The sequence below is a fragment of the Odontesthes bonariensis genome, chromosome 12 (genome assembly GCF_027942865.1).
Source record: "Odontesthes bonariensis isolate fOdoBon6 chromosome 12, fOdoBon6.hap1, whole genome shotgun sequence".
Classification (NCBI taxonomy): Eukaryota; Metazoa; Chordata; class Actinopteri; order Atheriniformes; family Atherinopsidae; genus Odontesthes; species Odontesthes bonariensis.
This window is the reverse complement of record NC_134517.1, coordinates 31,462,536-31,483,536: the sequence shown is the minus strand read 5'-3', so window position 1 is coordinate 31,483,536 and position 21,001 is coordinate 31,462,536. Positions and strand designations below refer to the sequence as shown.

Genomic DNA, 21,001 nt, shown 5'->3' with positions numbered 1-21,001 from the left:
ACACTTAAACACGTTTTTGGCGCAACAAACAGATCCTGAGTCCTCAGCAGTTGATGGTCAAAAGTAGTTGTATAAAATCCATATTTTTTTGCATACAGGCCCAAATATGTGTTTTTTTGGGTATTAAATAAATTTCTGGGTCTTTTTACATGTATGAATAGTTATTACATATATCAGTATATTTGAGCTTATTTTGGAAATCTGGATAAATGATTGTAGCTCTTCTGTGGATTCAAAACGTAATTTGTCTGATCTCCAATGAAAGTACATTTTCTGACATATAAGATCTTATTCTGATTTATTTTGAGAAAATTGAATCTGTGTCAGTGGTCCTGGGACCTCTGCAGCTCATTGGTTAAACAGTTCAGGGCTTTAGTGTCTAATTTCAGTTTTTAAAGCAACATCAATGATTTCTGCTGTTTTGTGTGTGTTTGATGCTAGTTTTAAAAGCGCCGCTGTCATTGATGGTGTTGAAATCTTAGATAAATTGCTTTATCGCTTTGCATTAAGTAGCAGCATCAAATGTGTGTTTGAGGAACGAGTGAAGAGTGAAGGAACGGATAAAGGAAGAAAGACTGTCACAGTGTTCTTATTGTACAGAGGAGACGGTGGTAACGTCTCTGAATCTGGGCCAATGGCTGATCAGGGCTGTGTGTCATGTGACGGCTGCATCTGGTGCTGATGTGTTTTGTTTTGTTATTTCTGGTTAAGGGTCAGCCGGCAGCAGACTTCAACGAGCCCCTCAGGATAGAAGAAGACTCACAGTGGCAAAGTGAACAAAGGTAAGTTCATCAGATTTTTAGTTTTATTTGTGCACGTGTTTCTGGCTCATGCCTGAATATAAGAGGGGCATTTTGTTTCCTTTTTATCCAAGTGACAGCTTCAGTTGCTTTCCATAAAGGCTAGTAAAGGTTTATAGAAGAAAAAGGGCTGTTAAACATGAGATCAGCTGTTCAGCAGAGCTTTTCAGGTAGTTACCGTAGTAACACTTATTTCTGCATGACATGGTTTTATTTGTGTAAAGTTGTGACGATATTTTGGGGGTCTTACAGATTTCTCTTTGTATGAAACACTCATACAAACAGCTTGGGCTGATTTTGCTGATTTTAACTTTGCAGATTATTTTCTTACCATACCATAATTGACTTGAATCCCTCCCAGACTAACATCCATCTACAACCTCTTTCAGAATCCCTCAGAAATCTCTTTAGATCCTGTCTTGTCGACAACACAAACAGCTGCTGCTGTCAGCGGTTTAGAAAGATATTTTAGTTCATCATATATCAGCTAAAGCTCTTGTAAACATCCAATTTTTCATATTTGTAGCCTGCTTTCACACTTCAGGGCTTCCAGATCCTTCTCCAGTTCTGCTCCTTTCACCATCACAACGTATCTCTTGTTTTGTATTCATCATTGCCAGTAATAGCTCTGTGTGCTGTGCTTTACTGTACATGTCAACAGGGATTTTTGTGTCTTTATTCATGTGTATTTTTGGTTATAGGTCAAAGGTTCCAGGGAGTACAGAGCTCCATATTGACATGATTAACCAGCTGAAAGAGGCTGTGGAGCTGCTGCAGGACCCCAGCAGGTGAGACACCATCACCTGAGTGTTACACCACAACAGCAGGGTCAATGTGATGCCAAAAAGCTCATTTTGATATGATTTCCCCCCCCCCCCCCACACCAAGTCAGCCGTTGTCTTGAAGAACCCATGAAATGACCAGAACAGTGATATTTGCTTCTGTGTGTTAATTAGTTTTCTGTAAAAACATAGAACATAGAAAAATGAGCCCTAACCAAGTTCAATAAGGCTCCCTGAGCCCAAACACCCCTTTAATGCAAAAAAAAAAAAAAAAAAAGTAATTAAAGTAAGTTGATGCTCAACAGACATGTAAACACAGCGGTTGTTTTATGTCACATCTCATGCATCAGAGTGAACACGGAGCAGGATGATCTGTCCGGAGTCCAGCTCTACCCAGTGGAGATGGTCACAGTGGAAGAGTCGTTCAAGTAAGTGTTTTAACGTTTCTTAAGCGTGTTTACATGAAAAACACAGTTTTAGCCTGACAATAAAATGACCCTGATTATGAAAACAAACCCCCCGTTTCCCACATCTGGACAGGAAACACTGGCGCAGTCAGCCTCCCTCAGATGGGCTCCAAAGAGACTTAAAGAGATTTATTTGTTATATTTATGTAAGAAAACAAAAGAAAAACCTGTGTCCTTCAGTCTCAGACTCACAGTCTTTTGATGTTTTTTATGTGAGACTTTTTTCCAGCTCATCTGAGACAGATGACAGATTTCCTCCATGCTAAGAGACACTGTTAGCTAGTTTTTATGATCATTTATTAGTTTTCTTCACGGCTGTTAAACATGCATCTGTGGCCTTCAGAAACACAATAAATGGGGTTTGTTTAAAAAAGGCAGTTTTGAAACATTAAGTTCTGTCACTTTTTTGTTTTTTTTGGAGCCAGAAGTGAAGCTGGAGAAACTTAAAACATGACTGAACAAAAATATGTATCTTATAGGCCTAACATCTATTTATTCAAGTTAGTTGAAGTGAATTATTATCAGATTATCAGATAATGAGGTCGGCGTTCAGTTCTCTCCTGCATGTATATGCTAATGTAGACTCAAATAGGTTGTGGCACTCTGCTCATGCTCCAAAGTTCCCATCTTAAGTACAGATTAACAAAGCTGAATTGTCAATACAGTTGCTTTAATTTACATATTTCAAGACCGTTGCTGTGTCCTTAATAGAATCTTGATTTTAAAACTGCAGCATCATCAGACAAAATCCCCATTCAGGTAAACTTACATGAAGCAGCAGACATACTTTAAATAGGGCGGCCATGGCTCAGTGGTGGGAGAGGGTTGTCCAATAACCTGAAGGTTGGTGGTTCAATTCCCACTCTCACTGCTCACAGACTGGTGAACTGACAGCTGGAGGGGTGGTATTCCAGGTGCCCTTGAGCAAGGCACCGTACCCCCATGCTCCCTGAACGCTGTGAATGGCAGCCCACCGACTCAGCTGCGCATGTAATCGTGCTGAAGGATGAAAAGGGAACCTTGCTAATGGCACCACAGTGACTTGAGAAAAATGCGTTGACTGCGTATTCAATTGGAGAAAATTGACACTTTCTCAGTGAACCAGAAATGGATGAAAGCCAGCCCCTGATGGCCATCAGTGGTATTGCACTTTAAGGCACTTCTTAAACGTGCCTTTGTGTTTCAGTGTCAGTGGCTACATCTGTCTGTTATATCCAGTCTCTGCTATAAGAATGAAAACTAATCATGATGCGATGTTACAGTCCAATCCTATCAACACGTTGTCTTTTCACGGCATGTTTTCAACCCTAAACAAATAGAATAAATATTTTTATTTAGGACTTCGTTGCTCTTCTTTCTGATTTGCCAGTAAGTTGAGATTGTGCATCTGAACACAAATCAAACATTCCTCGATAATCATTTCTCAGTTGGTGCTCATCACATCGATAGTTAGAGTATTGATGCTTCACACAGCTTCACCAGGTAACTTTAAGCTCACTGAACTCTTTTTTTTGTTGCACGACTTGAAAGAGTTGGCTTTTTGAATTAAAAGTTGACTGATTCCTCTATAGTTTTTAAATACAAATGGTTGCTTGTGGGGTTGTAAAACTGTGTAAGTCGACCTTAATGGCAAGGCAAGGCATCTTTATTTATATAGCGCATTTCATACCACAGGCAACTCAATGTGCTTTACATAAAGACAAGGCATTTAAAAGAACAGCATAAAGCAGCAATTTAAAGAGAAAAAAAATAGAATAAAAATTAAAAACACAGTTAAAAGCAATCAAAGAAGAGGGGAAAAGGAAAGATATAAACTCAACCATAAGCACACCGAAAGAGAAATGTTTTTAACCTGGATTTAAAAGTGCTTACAGTTGGGGCTGATTTCAGTTCTGCTGGTAGTTTGTTCCAGTTGTGTGCAGCATAACAGCTAAAAGCTGCTTCACCGTGTCCAGTTTGAACTCTGGGCTCCACTCTCTGACCTGAGTCAGTAGATCTCAGAGCTCTACTGGGTTTATACTCTACCAGCATGTCATTCATGTATTCTGGACCTAAACCATTCCGTGATTTGTAGACGAGAAGCAGAACTACTACTATTAATGTTCCTTTTTCTTCTCCTTCTTTGGTTCCCTTCAGTGGGCAGGACAGCGATGACGGCGCCACAACACCAAAGGTACAGTGTGATGAACCCTCTAAAAAATAGCAGACTGTCATCCACATGCAGTACTTTATTTGTAATAGTTGGCACTTGCATTGAGACGGTGAATAACAGAACCTACATTATACTGAACTTTAGTCACAGATGACGCATTTATCTGGGGAGAGTTTTTCAGGTGTGAACCCAGAAAGTGCAGAGAAAAATGACAGGATGGAGATGAACTGAATTTACAGAATAATTCTCGCTGCTTTGCTAGAATACGTTGGCTGTCCATTTGCAAATTGGTTATATTTCTGGTGCGTCATATTTAGGGAGACCTCTTAATGGAAATGCCATGAGATTTGCTTTCATAAGCGTGGAATATTATTAAAATAAAAACTGTTGTGTTTTGGGCATCTTAGACTGATCCATGTACATTATAAGTCTTACACATGGCACGTTAGTTATTCCTTTCATACAGGAAGTGTGAAAGTGTTGATCCACCCCTCATTTCTTTATGTTTTGCTTCCAAGCTGCCTAAAAGGCGCCTAACTAAAGGGATGACTTAGCAGAAAACCAGTTTTAAATTGTATCTTTAAGCACTTTGTTACCAGCAGCCTGTCACAAAGACGCATCATTTGTTCCCATTTCTTTAGTTACGTCTGCAAAAAATACCAAAGATAACACAGTTTGACAGACATGAAATGGTGATGCCAAAAGAGCTATTAGCTGAAAACTTAGCATATCTCAGCATGGTGTGCAGGCTGCCCTTAAAAAGACAAAGTCAAACTTCCTCAACTATCCACAGAAGATGAAGAGCATCTAAAAGTGATGCCATTTGAAAGTTCAAGCAAAGCCCTGAGAGATGCATCTGGACCTTCAGCTGGTCCCAAGCCTCATCAGAAATGGGCTCCATGGAAGGGTGGCTGTAAAGAAGCCGTTCTTAAGGAAGGGAAACAGTGTTGTATACCGTGTTTCCATTTATCTTTACATGATAAAGACATGAGGGGTGGCTCAGGACTTATGCACAGGACTGTAAATGGGGTAGAGTTAGCATTCAGCATGACTTAAGCTTAGTAACTATATCATTATGTTTAATGATTAAACATAAAGAAAACAGAAGAAATGCTTGTTTCCTACTATGTCAAAGTGATAGTTTCTAGTAGCTGACGTACATAATTGATCTGAATGTCTGTAAGATAAGTGATGTAATGTTTAATGTGACACATTCCATAATACAGTGATTTTTTTTTATCTCCCATAGATTCAGAACTAGATGGAAATAAACCCTACTTACTCAGGCTCATTATGCCATATATTATAAAACTGCACTGTAGCTTTGACTACATGATACTAAACTTAGAATTATGGGATCCTTCCTCACATTCCAAAATTATAAAGACATTTATGTCAGAACTAAACTGTAGTGGTGGAGTCTTTGTCCTTAGAAATGAATGTAAGTACGCAGTGAATGGAGACCACTTTCAGTCTAAATGTTTGATGCGTTCTGTAGCAGCACATGGAGGAGAGTGGCTATGAGTTCCAGAGGAAGAGACAGATGATTCTAGAGAAGGCCAGGTTTGAGGCCCAGCTTGCATGCCGGGAGTATGAATGGCATATGTCAGTCAAGGTAAACGCAGCAGCAGTCCTCTGGATGTAGTCTCATCAGAGTGAGCTGCCCTCAGTCATGTTTCCCAGTGAACCGAGTTGTGTGTGTGTTTGCTGTGTTATCTGGCTGAGCTTTTCACATGTGCCACATTTCATCCGGCAGCTTGTTACACATGTGAACAGGGTGGGAACATGTTTTCTTATCACTACGTCCCCATAAATCTTTCACCAGTCACTCAGCATCCTTTAGAAGTAACTTACTCATTTGACTAAAGTCAGGTACAATGAGGTGGACGGTGGAGAAACTGGTGGCTGGTGAACTGACAGTTGCTGTCTTGCATGTCGGCGTGTATAAAGATCCATCTGCAGTGCTGACCTTGTGGGTTTTTGACTCTTTGTCTCTCCTTTGTGTGACATGAATATTGTAGTTTTATGCACTTTCTTTGGTCGTTTGTACCACTGAAAGAGAAAAATGACCATGTGTGGTTGTGTATCATCTCTTAAAAGCACACATTGTTGTGTTTTTTATTCTGAACATCTCTGTTTGTGTAAAGATGTGTCCCGATGAATTACAACAGCTTGGCTATTGGATGTCTTTTTCTACTTTTAGTCTTAATTCTGAGCTAATTTAATTCTGAGTCCAGACCATTTCAGGCCCAGATGTGAAAAACAACCCAAAGCTAGCAGGCTAATAATATACTGAATAAATACTTACTTTACACACATGGGAAATAACTCCCACATTTCATTTTGAAATCCGTCTTATTTTTCTGTCCAAGCTGTATTATTTTATAAGTTTATGCTCCTCTGTTAGCGCTGTCAGTGCTCTTTTTTGCATCAGACTTGGAAATAAAATCATTTTAACTAGAATATCCTTTAAGTTCTGTACTTTAGTACCTTCACGTGTGGTCTTTTTATCCTAATACTATTGGGATTGCAGTGTTTTATGCTTATATTTAACGGTTGGACGTTAGAAATGCAGCTTTGAATCAGAAGATTACACCAGGTGGAAAAATGGAGATCATAAATAAAATCCCTGCCAGGATGTTTTTGTTCTAATTGATTAAACGTTTTGCATTAAATCTACACTTGTTCATTTACTTTCAATTGCTCAAGAGTGCTTGAGTGCCTTTAAGAGTGTTGACATTGAATTAGTTGGATCCATCTCTGCCTTCATGAGAATTCGGTTTAATGAGGTTAGATTTTTCGAGGTTAACCTTAGTTCGCTGAGCTCTGTTAAAACTTTAAGTTTGATCAGTGTTTCTGTGCATTTTCTATCTGTGGTGTCAGTCATGAGTCCGTGTCGTCTTAAACTGCTCCCACACAAAGCCAGAGAAAATCCACCATTCTTCAGTGAATCCATTAGAAACGGACTATTTACCACTTCTTCTTTCACCTTTTCTGTTGCCAGAGAGATGACAGATCTCCGGGTGGTGGAACTCCATCCTTCTCCAGCCCGCCATTCGGACTGAAGCCACGTTCAGGTGAGTTGCATAGAGGGTGGATCAGAAACATGGACGATTAGATCTGCAGGTTAATACACTGAGTTTTTTTTTCTGGGGAAAGTAAAATTGTATTCTTCACATCTCATATGCTGGATGCTTAAATATTATGCTGTGATGAACAATATGTGCACTATTTCTGGTGGATTGTGGCTGCTGGTTATCACACTTCTTCAGTCAAACTGACCTCTTTAAAAGTCTTCAAACAGCAGAATCAGTTTTTTTTGTCATTGGGTGACATATTTAAGTTATGTTGTGGAGCTGTGAGGACGAGGGCGGAGCATGGCTCGCACAAAGTGGAATACAGGGCTATGCGTCTAAAAAAAAAAAACCCAACAACAATGGGCTGATTTGGATGCATTGTTGCTTTAATAATTTCATAATTGGCAGAAAGAAGCTCCGGTTGTGTTCGGTGCAGCTTGCTGGCCAATGCTTGTCTGCTTTATTGGTAGAATGATCGTAGACTGGCTCATCCGCTTTTTGTTTGCAAACTGTTAAAAGTGTGTCGCTAACTGCTAATGAAGCTAACATGATGCTAACAGCATGTCAATGGGATGTGTATTGTGAACTGCCACTAATCTTGATTTTGTTTTGTGTTATGTGTTGTCATCTCGTTTTATTCCTCTTTCTCATATTTACCTTTCCTGATTTATTCATTTCTTCTGGATTTTTCCGGCACTTTCTTTCATTTCTCCTGCATGATTTTGGTGTTGAATCACAAACTCACTGAAACTGACCTGCCTCAACTTCCGAATCAATACTTGTGTCATTGATTCACTTTCCCCCAAACCTTTCCCGGTGGTCTTGGTGTTGGTTTGTTTTCGGGGTGTTTTCCTGGAATGACGTTGTTGGTGCCTTGGTGCCACTCCCACCTTCCTGCACCACACATGCCCTCGCCGTCACTTTCTACGCCTCTGATCACTTCCCACCTCCTGGTTGTAGCCCCGCCGTCACTGCCGTGCTCACCCCCTATTTCCTGTCTAGACCCTTCCCTCCTCCAACAGGCCTCGCCCTTCCATACTCCAGATACACACCGTAGCCATGACGACGGAGACATACACAGCCGCGGTGAGACACATTTTTCTGCTACCTGGCCAGTTCACACAAATCTGGACTGAGCTGTTACTCTCTTATTTCACACAGGATTGTTTCTCTTGGTTTCTTTGTGTTTTCGTTATTTTAGGAAGGCCCAGAAGTCTTGAAAGTCTTGCCCTCTTGTTTTCTTGTTATCTGGCCTGCTCTTCAGCTCATATCTCATTTTCTATCATGCAAGACGAGAGTCTACACACTATCCAGCTGAAACCAGCAGAAAACTCTTTTGGTGGACATACTAGCTGCAAATGCTAACTGTCAATGTATTTTCAGTAACATTAGCACACTGACAAGTAGGATTTTATAGTTTGAATTCATTAAAGTATTATACAACCCTAGGACGGTGGCACACAGTGTGTACACACACTAACTTTGGTTCAAAGGAAATTATACTGATTCCTCAAAAGCAAAGCAGTAACCAGATATTCATGCCAATCCCATCTTAAAAGAGCTCAGTAATGTGGTCCATTAATCAAAGCAGAGCTGCGTAAAAGGCTTCACATGAAGAACAGAATATGAATCAAATCTGAAAATAGTGTCTCAACAGTCTTCGGTTGCTTTTCAAAGGTGTCCACAGAAGCATCAGATGATGTTTAAGGTGGTGATCAGAGATCCATCCCAGTGTGTTTTAGTGTTGAGCCCCGATGGAGCAGAAGCTCCTGACGGAGAAACCTGCTCTCAGGCTGCAGCTGCTCTGTACTGTATGCAGGCGTCTAAACATACCGAGGAGATGGTGAGTTTGATGGGAGGTAGAGATCAAATCAGGTGTTACATGAGACCCGGAGAGGACTTGGTCACAGGCTTGACAGCAGCAATGTGCAAGTAAAGAATTTCCAGAAATCTATTCGATCACTATCTCTCTCAACAAAGGACACGCGGTGCCTTTGGGTGGTTTTCATTATGCTAAGTTATGCCGCTTCATGTCCTCTCTCCTCTCGTGACCCGGAAATCATTTCCCCTCCAGCGTTCACGCAGACTTTCCATCCCTGAGATGCACGTTGAGGAACCAAGAAGGGAGGAAGCTGCTGGAGGGGCTCAGAGTGAGGAAGCACAGGTGTATTAGATTTAGAGGGATTTACTCAAGTGTCAGGATGCGTTAAAAAGCTCCTCATGTAACTCACAGTTTGAGGAATAGTTTGAGAAGGCTGACAATAAGCACTCACTCTGTTTAACATGACTTTGCACAGATAATATAATGAGGATGGATAATAATACCCCTTTAAATTATTACACAAAGCATGGTCTTCTGTATTTCACCCGTTCATATAAAACTGCTTTATTTATTATGATGACACTCATAACAAATAATTCTGATATGTAGATATATTTGAAAGAAATATTAACCCTTGTGCGGTCTTAACATTGTGTTTACTCCCCTTGTCCTATGGGTCAAAAATGACCCGCCCTCGTACCAAAGCCCCAAAATAAAGCAACTTAATTGAATTTTAAATCCAAAATCTATTTTGTATGATGAAACCACCTGTTATTTATCTATTCAACTCAATTCAATACATTTTTTATCATGTATTTTTTGTTAATCAATGCAAAAAGACCATCACCAGTTTTCAGGATTACACTTTTTCTTTTTTACCACAAACCAACTGTCAGTTGGACCAACAGTTTTCTTGTTTTCTCAGTTTCCTTTTACATAATAAAGGTTTATTATTGCTATTATATAAATGTGAAGTAATTACTTCTGAACTAATTATATTGAAAGGGAAAAAAACAGTGAACTTTTTTCTGGTGTTTAAATGTTTTTATAATTCACGGGTCAAAAATGACCCATAAGACAATCTTTGTACCCTAGTGGTGTACAGCCCACATGGAAACATAAACAAAAATAAAGTATGACTTTTTCTAATGATGGGGTCCCTTTAGGAAAAGGCATAACATTTCAAGTTGGAAAAAGATAGTTTAAGGTATTTTTTTCTACAGCTAAACATGGTAGTGGGTCACTTTTGACCCGCAAGACAACAGGAGGGTTAAAAGACGATTTAAAAACAACAACAGTCTTATTATATATTTGAAACTTCGACAGGCCTTTAATGGATTAGCACGTGTTCTGCTATCAGCACCACACCAGCTGCTCTGACAGTTGATCCAGATGTGGAGCATGTCATAAGTAACTGATGCTGGATTAACAGGCGTTCCAGTGGTCATCCCAGGGATTGTAAGCAGCATTCAGCTTCTGATCAGAGTCATTTTCAGTCATTTCGACTGGACTTAACACCGCTGTTCGTTTTAGAGGCTCCATGTGAGACTGTTTGTCGGTAAAGGTGTGTGTATATTTTTATTTCGGAGCCGTGTCCACTCCTGCAAAAGCAAATGTTTGGGCACACTGAAGAGCAATTAACATACGCCCTCGGTTATCATGACACTGCTGATCGCACCCATTACTGTTGCAGGCAAAAACCAGATGTTAGTGGGTTTTCACAGATTTACTTTAATGTTAATTTCTTGTTTTGAGGAAATTTTGTTGAGTTTTGTTTGTCTGTGACTCAGTTGCGCCTCCTGCTGGTGTGAGCGCCCAAAGAAACAAAGCAAGTCCTATTTTATTTGTAGTTCAATGTCAGCTTTCTCTCGTATTTCACCATGTTTTCTCTGTCTCATGCCACATTTCGGAGTGTTTTAGACGTGCCACTGGCACACGCTTATCTGTGAGTGCAGCAGACTCCGATCAAAGAGGAGCTCACCACATCTGCTTTCATCTCCAGCTGTTTTCGTGTGTGTGGTAACTGCTGACGAGCAGATGCATGTGGTAAAAGTTAGTTCTGGTGTGTGTGTTTCTGTGCTGTTTAGATGTGTCTCACACACACATGTAGAGGCTCCCCCAAATGTGTGATGATGAAGTCAGCGTGTGAATATTCTGAAAAGAGGCAAATGCAGGGTCTTGAGAGGACTGCAATTTTCACTGTTTGGCATAAACACATGATTCAAGATATCTGAACTTTAAGAGTGGAACTTAACAGCATACAGGGAGAGAACACTGAGGCTTCTGTTGTAGTTCTTCGGACCATTTGGGCTCATTATCCTGCTGCTAGTAGAACCCTCCATAAAGATGCAAACCACAGGGTGTGGTTGGTCCTCTCTGGTTAGGGTGGAGCTGATTCCCTGCAGGTTCTCCACCCCCTCCTGTGTTTTACTTGATCCACTGTGGTAATATCCCCCCTTTGGTTGGGCTCCTTATATTTGGGATGCAACGACTGCAAAATTCTGAGCCAATACAGATACTGGTGATAAAGATAACAATTGATGCCGATTGTTTTTGCTTTTAATGGTACGGAATCAATGCAATATGCATTACAAAAAAGAATGAAATAAGGGAACAAGTTTGAAGTTTTTTAACCCTTCATTGCACACCTTTTGAATGGGCACACACTCTGATAAACAAACTGCATTCAGCAGATTATAGGCTGCTATATCTGTGCATCACTGTCTTATATAGACCATTCTGTTCATTCCAACTAGTGCTGATTCTACAGAAAATAGCACTTTAGTCTAAAATGTGTTTGTCCCCGTTTCATCTCCTGTTCAGAGATTCAGGGGCAATCCTGCTCGGTGACACTATGCAGCAAATTTGTTCACAAGACTTCTCCTGATTGGAATCTTGCGTTTTATATTTACTAAATCGAGTTTTGTAAAATCCTGCCATGGCTACAAGTGAGCCAGTTTCCACAAAGTGTGCTTCATGCACTCCCTAACCCAGAATCCTTCATTCTAGCTGTGATTTGATGCTTCTTAGCTAGATGATCAATCTGACTTCTGACACGTTAACTTAACCCAACACATGTGTGAAAGCAGTTTTCATGTTTAGAGGGCAGCCCGGGCCTTAGTGTATTAAAGCTCATCTATTTTTCTGCTTTGCCCCTTCTCCTCTTCTCTCTGAACATGTGTGCATTGTCATGAGGACTGGTGATGTGATCTGACAGAGGGACCACACCATAAGCAGAATGGAAATACTTTAATATAACTTTAAATACTTTAGCCTTTATGCTAAAGTACGTGAATAGAAGATAACTGGAAGATTTATCTGTGTGACCACAACAGCTCTGAGGGTATAAATTACCCTCAGAGCTGAAATCCTTTAATTTCATCACCACTGAGAGCTGAAAAAGCCTCACAGATGAGTTGAAACATCTTCAAGAACCAAGACAGGAAGTCCAGTTGTTTTCTCTTTAAATTCTTGAGATTATGACCCAGATGACTGTGAATGTACGAAGTCTTCATCTATGATTAAGCACAAATTCTGAGCATATCTTCAAAAAAAGCCCAAATTCACTTTAATGGAGTTTCATGAAGAACTGAATTCAGTTAGAGCTTTAACTGAGCCCGTTCTGCAAATATCTTCCTGTGTGTTTTCATATTAAGCGAAAGCTGACAGAACGAGTTTGAATTTGTTTAAAGTGCAGAATGAAAAACACATCTGTCTCTGTCAGCAGATATCAGTCGTCTCATGAATGTGTCTCACATTACAAAGTCTGAGATGCAACCGTCACACAGCCTGAAACATCAGAGCCCATATTAGGAAAGTGTGATGCATCTTCAGTCCTGTGTGTGTGTGTGTGTGTGTGTGTGTGTGTGTGTGTGTGTGTGTGTGTGTGTGTGTGCGTGTGTGTGTATAACATCTGCGCTATGAATGAGTTTGAATGAGTTTTTCTGTACACATTTGTGTGTGTGGCTATTTTTAGCAGCTATATTTTAAGTGTTAGATAATGGTCCCTGAAGGACTATCCTACTTCCACCGGATAGAGTCCAGAATTTTAGATGGATCGCAGGCGTGTGTGTGTGAATGCTCCTTTGTCTGTGTTAGCGAGGACCAGAATGAGTTTTCTGTAGTTGGAATAGTATCTTTGCTTTGTGTTTTAAAGCGTTTCAGAGCTATGAATGAATGAACTGATGTGGAGACATTAGGGAAAAAGGCAGTGGGTTGTTTGAGGGTTTAGATTTAGGTTTGAATCCAGTCTTTGTCAGGATCGGGGTCAGGTTGTGGCTAGTCTTTTAGTTTTTAAGGTCAAGGAAGTGGGTTATATCAATGATGGTCCTCCCAGACGCTGGCTCGCTCAGTTGGTCCATAAAAGGCTCTAATATGTTCCAACAACTCTGAGCTGGTAAACTGTTCACACACTTATTTTAATAAACTCTCAGACTTTTCACTTAACCCTCACAACCTTTTCTGTCTTTCAGGACTCTTAAAATGCTTCATTTGCATTTCACTGTCTTCTCATTTTTACTCAATAATTGATTTAAACCTTTCACTTCAAACCTTATTACAGACTGAGGGGCCAGAATAAGATATTATTTTGAAAAATAACTTACAAATACACATGCAAACAAAACAAAAAACATATCTTAAAATGAGAGATTTCCAAATGTTTTACTCATCACAGAATGTAAAAGTTTATCAGAGAAGTGCTGCATTTGTACTTGTGGAAAAAGCTATTATACCAGGTAGTTAAAACAACCTTTGGGTTGTGGACAACAAATGTAGGTCCAGTGCATTAAATAAACAGTAATGGTAGGTTTTTTTTTTTTGGTTTATCTTTCACAAACATAGGCTTCTCCGTCTGGTCAGTTTGCTTTTTCATTGTATTTCCAGCCCTATTTTCCACTCACGAGTATTACAGATTGCAAGCTGTGGGTCTTCTTTACTCACAGTTCCAAACTTCCAGCCATAACCGGCTGATCAGTCATAAATCTGTCCTTAAAAAGAACGCCAGTATGTCTGCACATGTGAAAATAACATTATGTAGCTCGAAGTTCTGCATCAGTCTTTTTCTAAGACGGTGAGACGGCAAATACATGTATACACTGAGTTTCTAAAAAAAGCTGTTAAACTGATAAATGTTGACTCTCGCAGCCACAGACATTCACTTACCATCACAATCTGTATGATAGCACTTCATAGCTTTATTATAACCCTCTGTTGTCCAACATTCCCCACTGCATGCACAGAGTGAATGGTGCTGGAAAACAAAGCTACTCAGACTAAAGACCACGAGATCATCTGCATGCGTAGCAGAAGCTCAGCAGTGAATGAGGAAGCATGCACCCACTTTGACAAGCTCTTAACTGTGTGGACGAAGCATTGATAGAAAAATTCAACTGGGGAGTAAGTCCCTTGTTGTCTGACACATCAAACGTACTGACTTTAGTCTGCATTTATGTCAGTGACTCCTCCTGTGTGTGCTGAGCAGTGCAGCCTCACAGTGTCACAGTCAACCTTTGGTCTCCCGTCGCCCGCGGTTATCTGACGCACATCTCCTGAGATCTCCTCGTAAAGCAGCACCTGTCTCTCTGTCTGTCTGTCTGTCTGTCTGTCTCTCTGTCTCTCTGTCTTTTCTCAGGTGATCGCTCTATTTTTCATCTTTAACATGTTGTACAGAGCCACTCTGAAGCGCTTTGTGTTTGTCCACGAGTGGCTTTGTGTGTGAGCGTGATATGATTATGAGTGATGGTCTATAATGGGTTCAGTCCTCAGGGAGAGTGACATCACACTTCCATCATCGCTGCTCCTGACCTCATTAGCAGCCAATCATCACCCGGCGTTGAAGTGTATGCGAGTGTGTGGGGATGCATTTCAACATGTGACTACTTGTTAACAAGACACAGCAGTGTATATAAATCCTTTATATACATTTGAAGCTTTTTATGTGTTATTTTCTGTTGAAATGACACACTTTAGGGTTAGGTGTGTAAACAGGAACAGGATGAAGAACAGGATGGGCAGTGAGAACCCGCGACATGCTCAAACTCAGCTTTTTCCATGACACCAAGCTGTCATTCCTTCACACTGCCCTGCATGCTGTGACATGCCGAAAAAGCAAAATGAGACGTAATGACGCACACTTTTCATGAGACCAGGCTACATTTTCTGTAACAAACTCCAAAACCCGGTCCTAATGTCACAAAACATCATTTGTGGGGTCCTGAATGGTGTTAAAAGTGAGGCAACGGTGTCAGACTGTAAAGATGGAACGTGAATATCAGCGCAGGAAGACTGAGGAAGAACCGAGCTGTTGTGTTTAAGTGGAGACGGACCCGGTGACAACAGCAGCGGCAGCTTTTTGCTCTGCCTGCAGACTCGTACAGAAACTCAAATCTCATCGATCTCAGGATGAAAACAAACTCATTCTCTCAGTTCATTTTCAGCCAGTTGAGGTGCCCTTTTTGTCGCTATTATCTGTCATCTGTGCAGTAACGGGAAAGATTAGGGGTAAAAGGTGCTGCTGTGAGACACAGAAAGTGGCTGCTGTAGGTAACGATGAGCTCGTTGATCTTTATCGTTTTTACTGAAAGTGTGTTGGGACTTGCAGCGCCTCGGTTAGCGCACAAAAAGATGAGTGCATCTTATGATTTTAGCATTTCAGTGTCCACCCTGAGTGCATTCATTATTCACTGCAGGGTCATTAAGATTCACAGAGAAATGTAACAGCTGAAATGTGCACATTTTTTGCTGTGCGCAGTTGACTTGGCTCGTATGAAATGAAGGTGGGTGTACTGCCCTCCCACACATACATGCAGGGACACCATCGGGCTCTTTGTGAGTGCTTTTGTAGCAGCTGTGCATTGGGTTAAAGAAGCAGCCTACACTGACAGAGTAGAGCCACTCTCCTCTATTAATGGAGCGTTAATCATGTATCTAAATGCATCGTTTTAGATAGAGAATACAAAACTGGATTTATCTATCCTGCTGTTATTTGTTTGCTTTCTCGCTGCTGAGCGGTTTCTCCTTCAAACCTCAGTTTTGTCAGTAAAAAGGCACCTGGTTACATCGGGCACCCAGAGCTAGATTATATTTATGAAAACACACCCACAAGCATGGTTTTAAATGTCTCAACCTTTTAATGATCCCTCCTTCAGATATAAACACACGGAAACAACACGCCGTCGGTCCAGATGGTGCTGAAACTGAGACATTTAGAGAAGATGATGAAGAGAGGAGGACGTGTTCAGAAGCTTGTTAAATGAACTTCAGCCATGAACAAAAGACTGGAGAGATAAATCTGTTCACCCTTCATTGCCTACCTCTTTCCCCCATGGAAATGCACGCCAGTCAGGCTTATCCTGAGCTACAGAACTTGTTGCTGAGTCTTATCTGCTAATGACCATCCCTCCATCTTGGCCCCACCCTGCATTATGCAGAGGTTATGTGCCTCTTTTCTTTTAGCCATCAAGGAGAGGTGATCATCTTGAATTTGGATTTCTGGATGACTACGATTTCTTGAACTCATGGCCCAAAAGTCAAAGTCTTTAGGCCATAATGGAAACATAAATATCAGCTTATAGAACTTTTCATTTTTTGGAAAATTCTCAAATATCAATTGAACTACGAGCTTATGTTTAGATTTGGGAAGGATCCCTAAATAGAATTTCATGCCCATCTTACCTGAATCACCTGAGATGTGTGTTATCAGACCTTCTCTCCCTTTGGGTCAAAATGAATAATAGTAATAGTAATTGATCCATGAGTTAAGTGAAGGGTTTCCATTGGAAAAAAAAAATAAATAAATCAATGGTCATTTTGACTCACTTTGTAGTCATTTGATTGTTCAACTTTCTTTATAGAAAATCAATGACTTTTAACTGTGGCTCTATACCAGGGCATTGTGTTATTTTGAAGAAGAAGAACATTCACGTGTGTTGGCTTGGTTTCTTTTTCATTTTACATATTTGTTGTCAGATGATTTTTGAGACAATTAGATCTGCTATTTCACCCTACGCCTCCATTTTGCAGATGTATGATGCCCTTCTTCAAAATGTAAGCCTAAGGACAAGTGCAAGGGCCAAAGCTATAAATTGAGATTGGGCCTAAGTCGGTTACGTTAAACTGACCCTAACCCAAGACTTCCAACGGGTCGGTGTTCCCTAACCTATCCATTAACTTAGTAAAGAGCCTCCGTCCATTACAGGGCACAGCTAATACAGTGTTAAGATGCTGATTATTGGTAAAACATTTACATTCTGCACCCTTCGTGTCCTCTGCTGTTCAAAGCCAGAGATAAACAAACTGCAGTGACTCTCCGGCTCCCTCCTGTGGTCACTCAGTGGACCTACATGGATGCAGGCTGCTTCATTCAGCTGTAAAAGGCTGATTTATGCATGTAGGACAGTAAGGAGGTGATTCAGCCTTCGGCTGTGAGTGTGGGGGAGGTTAAAGTGGGGGGGTGTATTTAGGCTCTGCGTTTGAAGAGGCCAATCATGTTTCACACTGTCCTCCTACGCACTGTTCAGTAAAGCCTTGCAGAAGAAAAAACGTGTCTATGAATATAATTTAAGTAGTTGGAAGGGATTTTTCTAGGAAGATTTCACCGCCTCATTGGAGAAATGTTGCTGCTTTTTTTCTGGGGAAATGAGCGCAAGCTGAGTGTTTTTGTTTTGAAGGTAGACTTAAAGCAGAAAATGCAAAGACTAAACCTAAAAAAAGAGTGATTTAGCATGTGTTCTATTACAAGGAAACAAATGTTTCATCTGTGACCGTTATGTGTCAGTCTGTTTTCTTTTGGGTTTCTCGGCCATGTTTCCGGTAGACGATCCTGAGAAATATTCAAACGTCTAAGAAATCCTGTGAAGTTTTTACCCAGATTTAAAAATGAATCAATAAATGGCGAGTGCCTTTAATGCCTGACAGTCTCAGTCACAGTTTCAGGCTTCACATGGCCGCCCCGTTGACAAAGCCAGAGATAAAAGTGCACTGAGCTCCGCCGGTGTGAGTGCACATGAATCTTGAGCTTCCTGCATCTTTTATGGCAGAAAGGTGTCTCCTTGTGTCAGTAAACAATCTGTAAGGGACATGAGTTATTGTTTGTCCAAACCCTTCTAGTTTTTCTGTGTTTTCTGAATCTAAATCCAGCTTCTGCTCACGCAACCACATTTGAGGCTCCATCTACTCTAATCCTAAAGTAGATGATTAAGGAAAACATTCATTAGTTCTCTTCACCTGTCCAAAAATCTGTTCAAAAGTCTGTATTTCTAACACTAAACAGTAAAAATGACTATTAATGCAGCATAATCATGGTCCCTAACTGACAGATTTACAGTGTGAACAGATTTATCATCTTGAATGCTTTTACATGCCACATGTAAGTAGCATAATGGTTCAAGAGGAGACCTTCAGTAAATGACTGAATTGATTGGATTTATTTATGACTCTCCATGCTACACTGGCTTCCAGGAAACCATTAAATCTCATTTGGTGTACGATATCAAACAGACAAACAGGAGCCCTGCTCGGCACTGTTTTCTTGATCCTTCTCCTGCTTGCTTTCAGGTTTCTGACCGGTGCCGCCGTCTCCCACATATTCTGCATACGAAAGAGTTCCATTAATGTCGTGTTTTTCCCCATCTTCCATTTAATTTCTGCAGCGGAGAAATTCTCCACATGTGAGACTCACTACAGGACTGTAAAGTGCTGCTTTAATCTTGGTGTTTGCTGACTCCATTTTAAAACTGACTCGGTTAGTGTTTGAGTGCCTCCTCCCACAGCAACATTAGAACCCACCTGTTTTTGGCTTCTGTTGGGGTATACCAATAGTGTTAATTTAAAAACTGAAGGTAAAATGGATGTTTTTATGGAACTGCTGCTTCAGAAGAGTCAAAGCCATCATATTACAGTCTGAAGTAAGCTTTAATCACACTTTAAGACATGAATATTGAATATTTTTCTGTTAATTACTGTTATTTCTGTCACATTTCTGACACAATGAAGCTCCTTTATAGTGTATTTTAACACATTTTTTTCTTCCTGATATAATCGATTGCTCTCAAAAACAACTCAGTTTGTCGTTACCTGTCTTTGTTGTTGCTGCTGCAGTGTTCCTGCGAACCCACAAGACTCTGGAGACTGTGGATCCTCAGTTCACCATAAGACGGAAGATGGAGCAGCTGCGAGAGGAGCTGGAGCTCACGGAACAGCTGAGAGACGTGAGACGCACTGGTTTTACTGTTCACCGTCTGATGGCAGTCTGAGTGTGATTAAGTTCAACTTTGCTGTTGATATTTTTGTTTTCCCAAACATCTGAGGCTGAGACATCAAGATTTTTAACATTACTGTCCCACTTCTATACAACAGTTACATCTTCTTGTATAGTTTTATTTTTCATTTAGTTGCAACTAAAAACTTAATTCAGACTGTGTTGACAATATCTGCCAGGCTCAGTTTGCTGTTATATGCAGATCTATCCATGTTGATCGTTGAATATCTAGCAAGTAAAACCACATGAAATGGGAGTTTTTAACCCATTAAATTTGGAGGTGGATTGAAATGCCGCTCAGTCACGGAGCCTCAGTCTCTCTGGATTTCCCGGCTACTCAAGTAGAATTTCAAAATGATGCAAAATTGTCTGTTTGTATTCAGATGACATGAAACAGCCAGTGATTGTGGGGGAGTTGCTAAGCATAAATAATAACTTGTTTAGTGCTTTTTGTTATAGACTGCAGGGTTAATGATGTGATGGGCGCTTCAAGTCTCTAGCCTGGGTGCCAGCCGAACTTAGCCCCGCCCATAAAATTTTTGGTCGGGAAGTTCGGTCTGGCTCTGCTCAGTTGGGAAATCATTATGCCCGACATGGAATCAGTCGACCCAATCAGATTGCCAGGGCGGGCTTTATACGATGATGGACAGATGATCAACAGGGACATTATCGACTACGTCACTAAAGAGCGCTTGGTTTGAATTCTGATTGGTTGTAGGTCTATCCAATTGAGCGAAGAGGCATTTTTTCTCCTGGTTCGGTTGAAACACGCCCCATACTCAAAACTCTATTGAGCGGTGTCAGACTCACATTCTGACTAGAATTGTGAGTATGACGTAGTCAGGCTATCAAGTCTCATCCAGCTTCGTTAAAATGTCGCCTGGGCCCATATTTTTGTTCCAGGTTTTATTCTTTTCCTCCAAAGGACTCAACCAGTCGTGCTTTTAAACAATTTATCTTTAAAGGACATATAACACATGACAAAAAAGGAAACCGTCCACCAGACTTACAAATCCATGTTTTCCCTCCTCGTCCTCACTCAGAGCATTGAAAGCAGACTGAAAGTCGTCCTTCCTGAAGACCTCGGCACATCTCTGATGGACGGTGTCGTGCTCTGTCATCTGGCCAATCACATTCGTCCGCGCTCGGTCGCCAGCATCCACGTCCCCTCACCCGCAGTGGTACGTCTCAGACTGTCAAACCAGGACTTGCATCTTAAAAACTGCCGATCACGAAGCTGAACATCTTAACTGCAAAAGGTAGACTACGTGTTTTTTTTTTTTTTCCAGCCCAAACTCAGCATGGCCAAGTGTCGGAGAAATGTGGAGAACTTCCTGGATGCCTGCAGAAAAATAGGCTTACCAGAGGTAAGACCCCGGATAAAAAGCACCTCTGTCAGTGCTCTGAGAGTGAAAAGCGACCACGTGAACTGAGGGTCGATTTCACGTTGCTTCTTCCAAAACTCACTATGATTTGTGGTTATTCTATGAAATCAAATGCTTGAGACAGTTTCTGTCCCAAGCTTGTGCCCAACTGGAGGATTTCAAACTAAAATATGAGATGAAATCCAGTTTTATTCTATTCCGTTCAGCACATCATTCCGTCTCAGCAGCCCCACTGCTGCCGTCAGGAGCTTCAACCAG

At 40.8% G+C, this 21,001-nt stretch overlaps 1 protein-coding gene across 5 annotated transcripts in view; it reads left to right on the top strand.

Annotated features, from left to right (window-relative positions):
• lrch1 (leucine-rich repeats and calponin homology (CH) domain containing 1) overlaps positions 1-21,001 on the top strand; it is an 81,439-nt gene that overhangs the window by 48,426 nt on the left and 12,012 nt on the right. For 2 of the 5 annotated variants that reach the window (XM_075480113.1, XM_075480110.1), the window contains exons 10-18: positions 712-782; positions 1,502-1,588; positions 1,933-2,010; positions 4,186-4,222; positions 7,206-7,278; positions 8,239-8,364; positions 19,199-19,308; positions 20,402-20,539; positions 20,648-20,725. In XM_075480113.1, coding sequence (XP_075336228.1) covers positions 712-782; positions 1,502-1,588; positions 1,933-2,010; positions 4,186-4,222; positions 7,206-7,278; positions 8,239-8,364; positions 19,199-19,308; positions 20,402-20,539; positions 20,648-20,725 — 798 coding nt within the window. The remainder of the gene's footprint in view (positions 1-711; positions 783-1,501; positions 1,589-1,932; positions 2,011-4,185; positions 4,223-7,205; positions 7,279-8,238; positions 8,365-19,198; positions 19,309-20,401; positions 20,540-20,647; positions 20,726-21,001) is intronic. The other 3 variants (XM_075480114.1, XM_075480112.1, XM_075480111.1) reach the window with 2 other exon arrangements.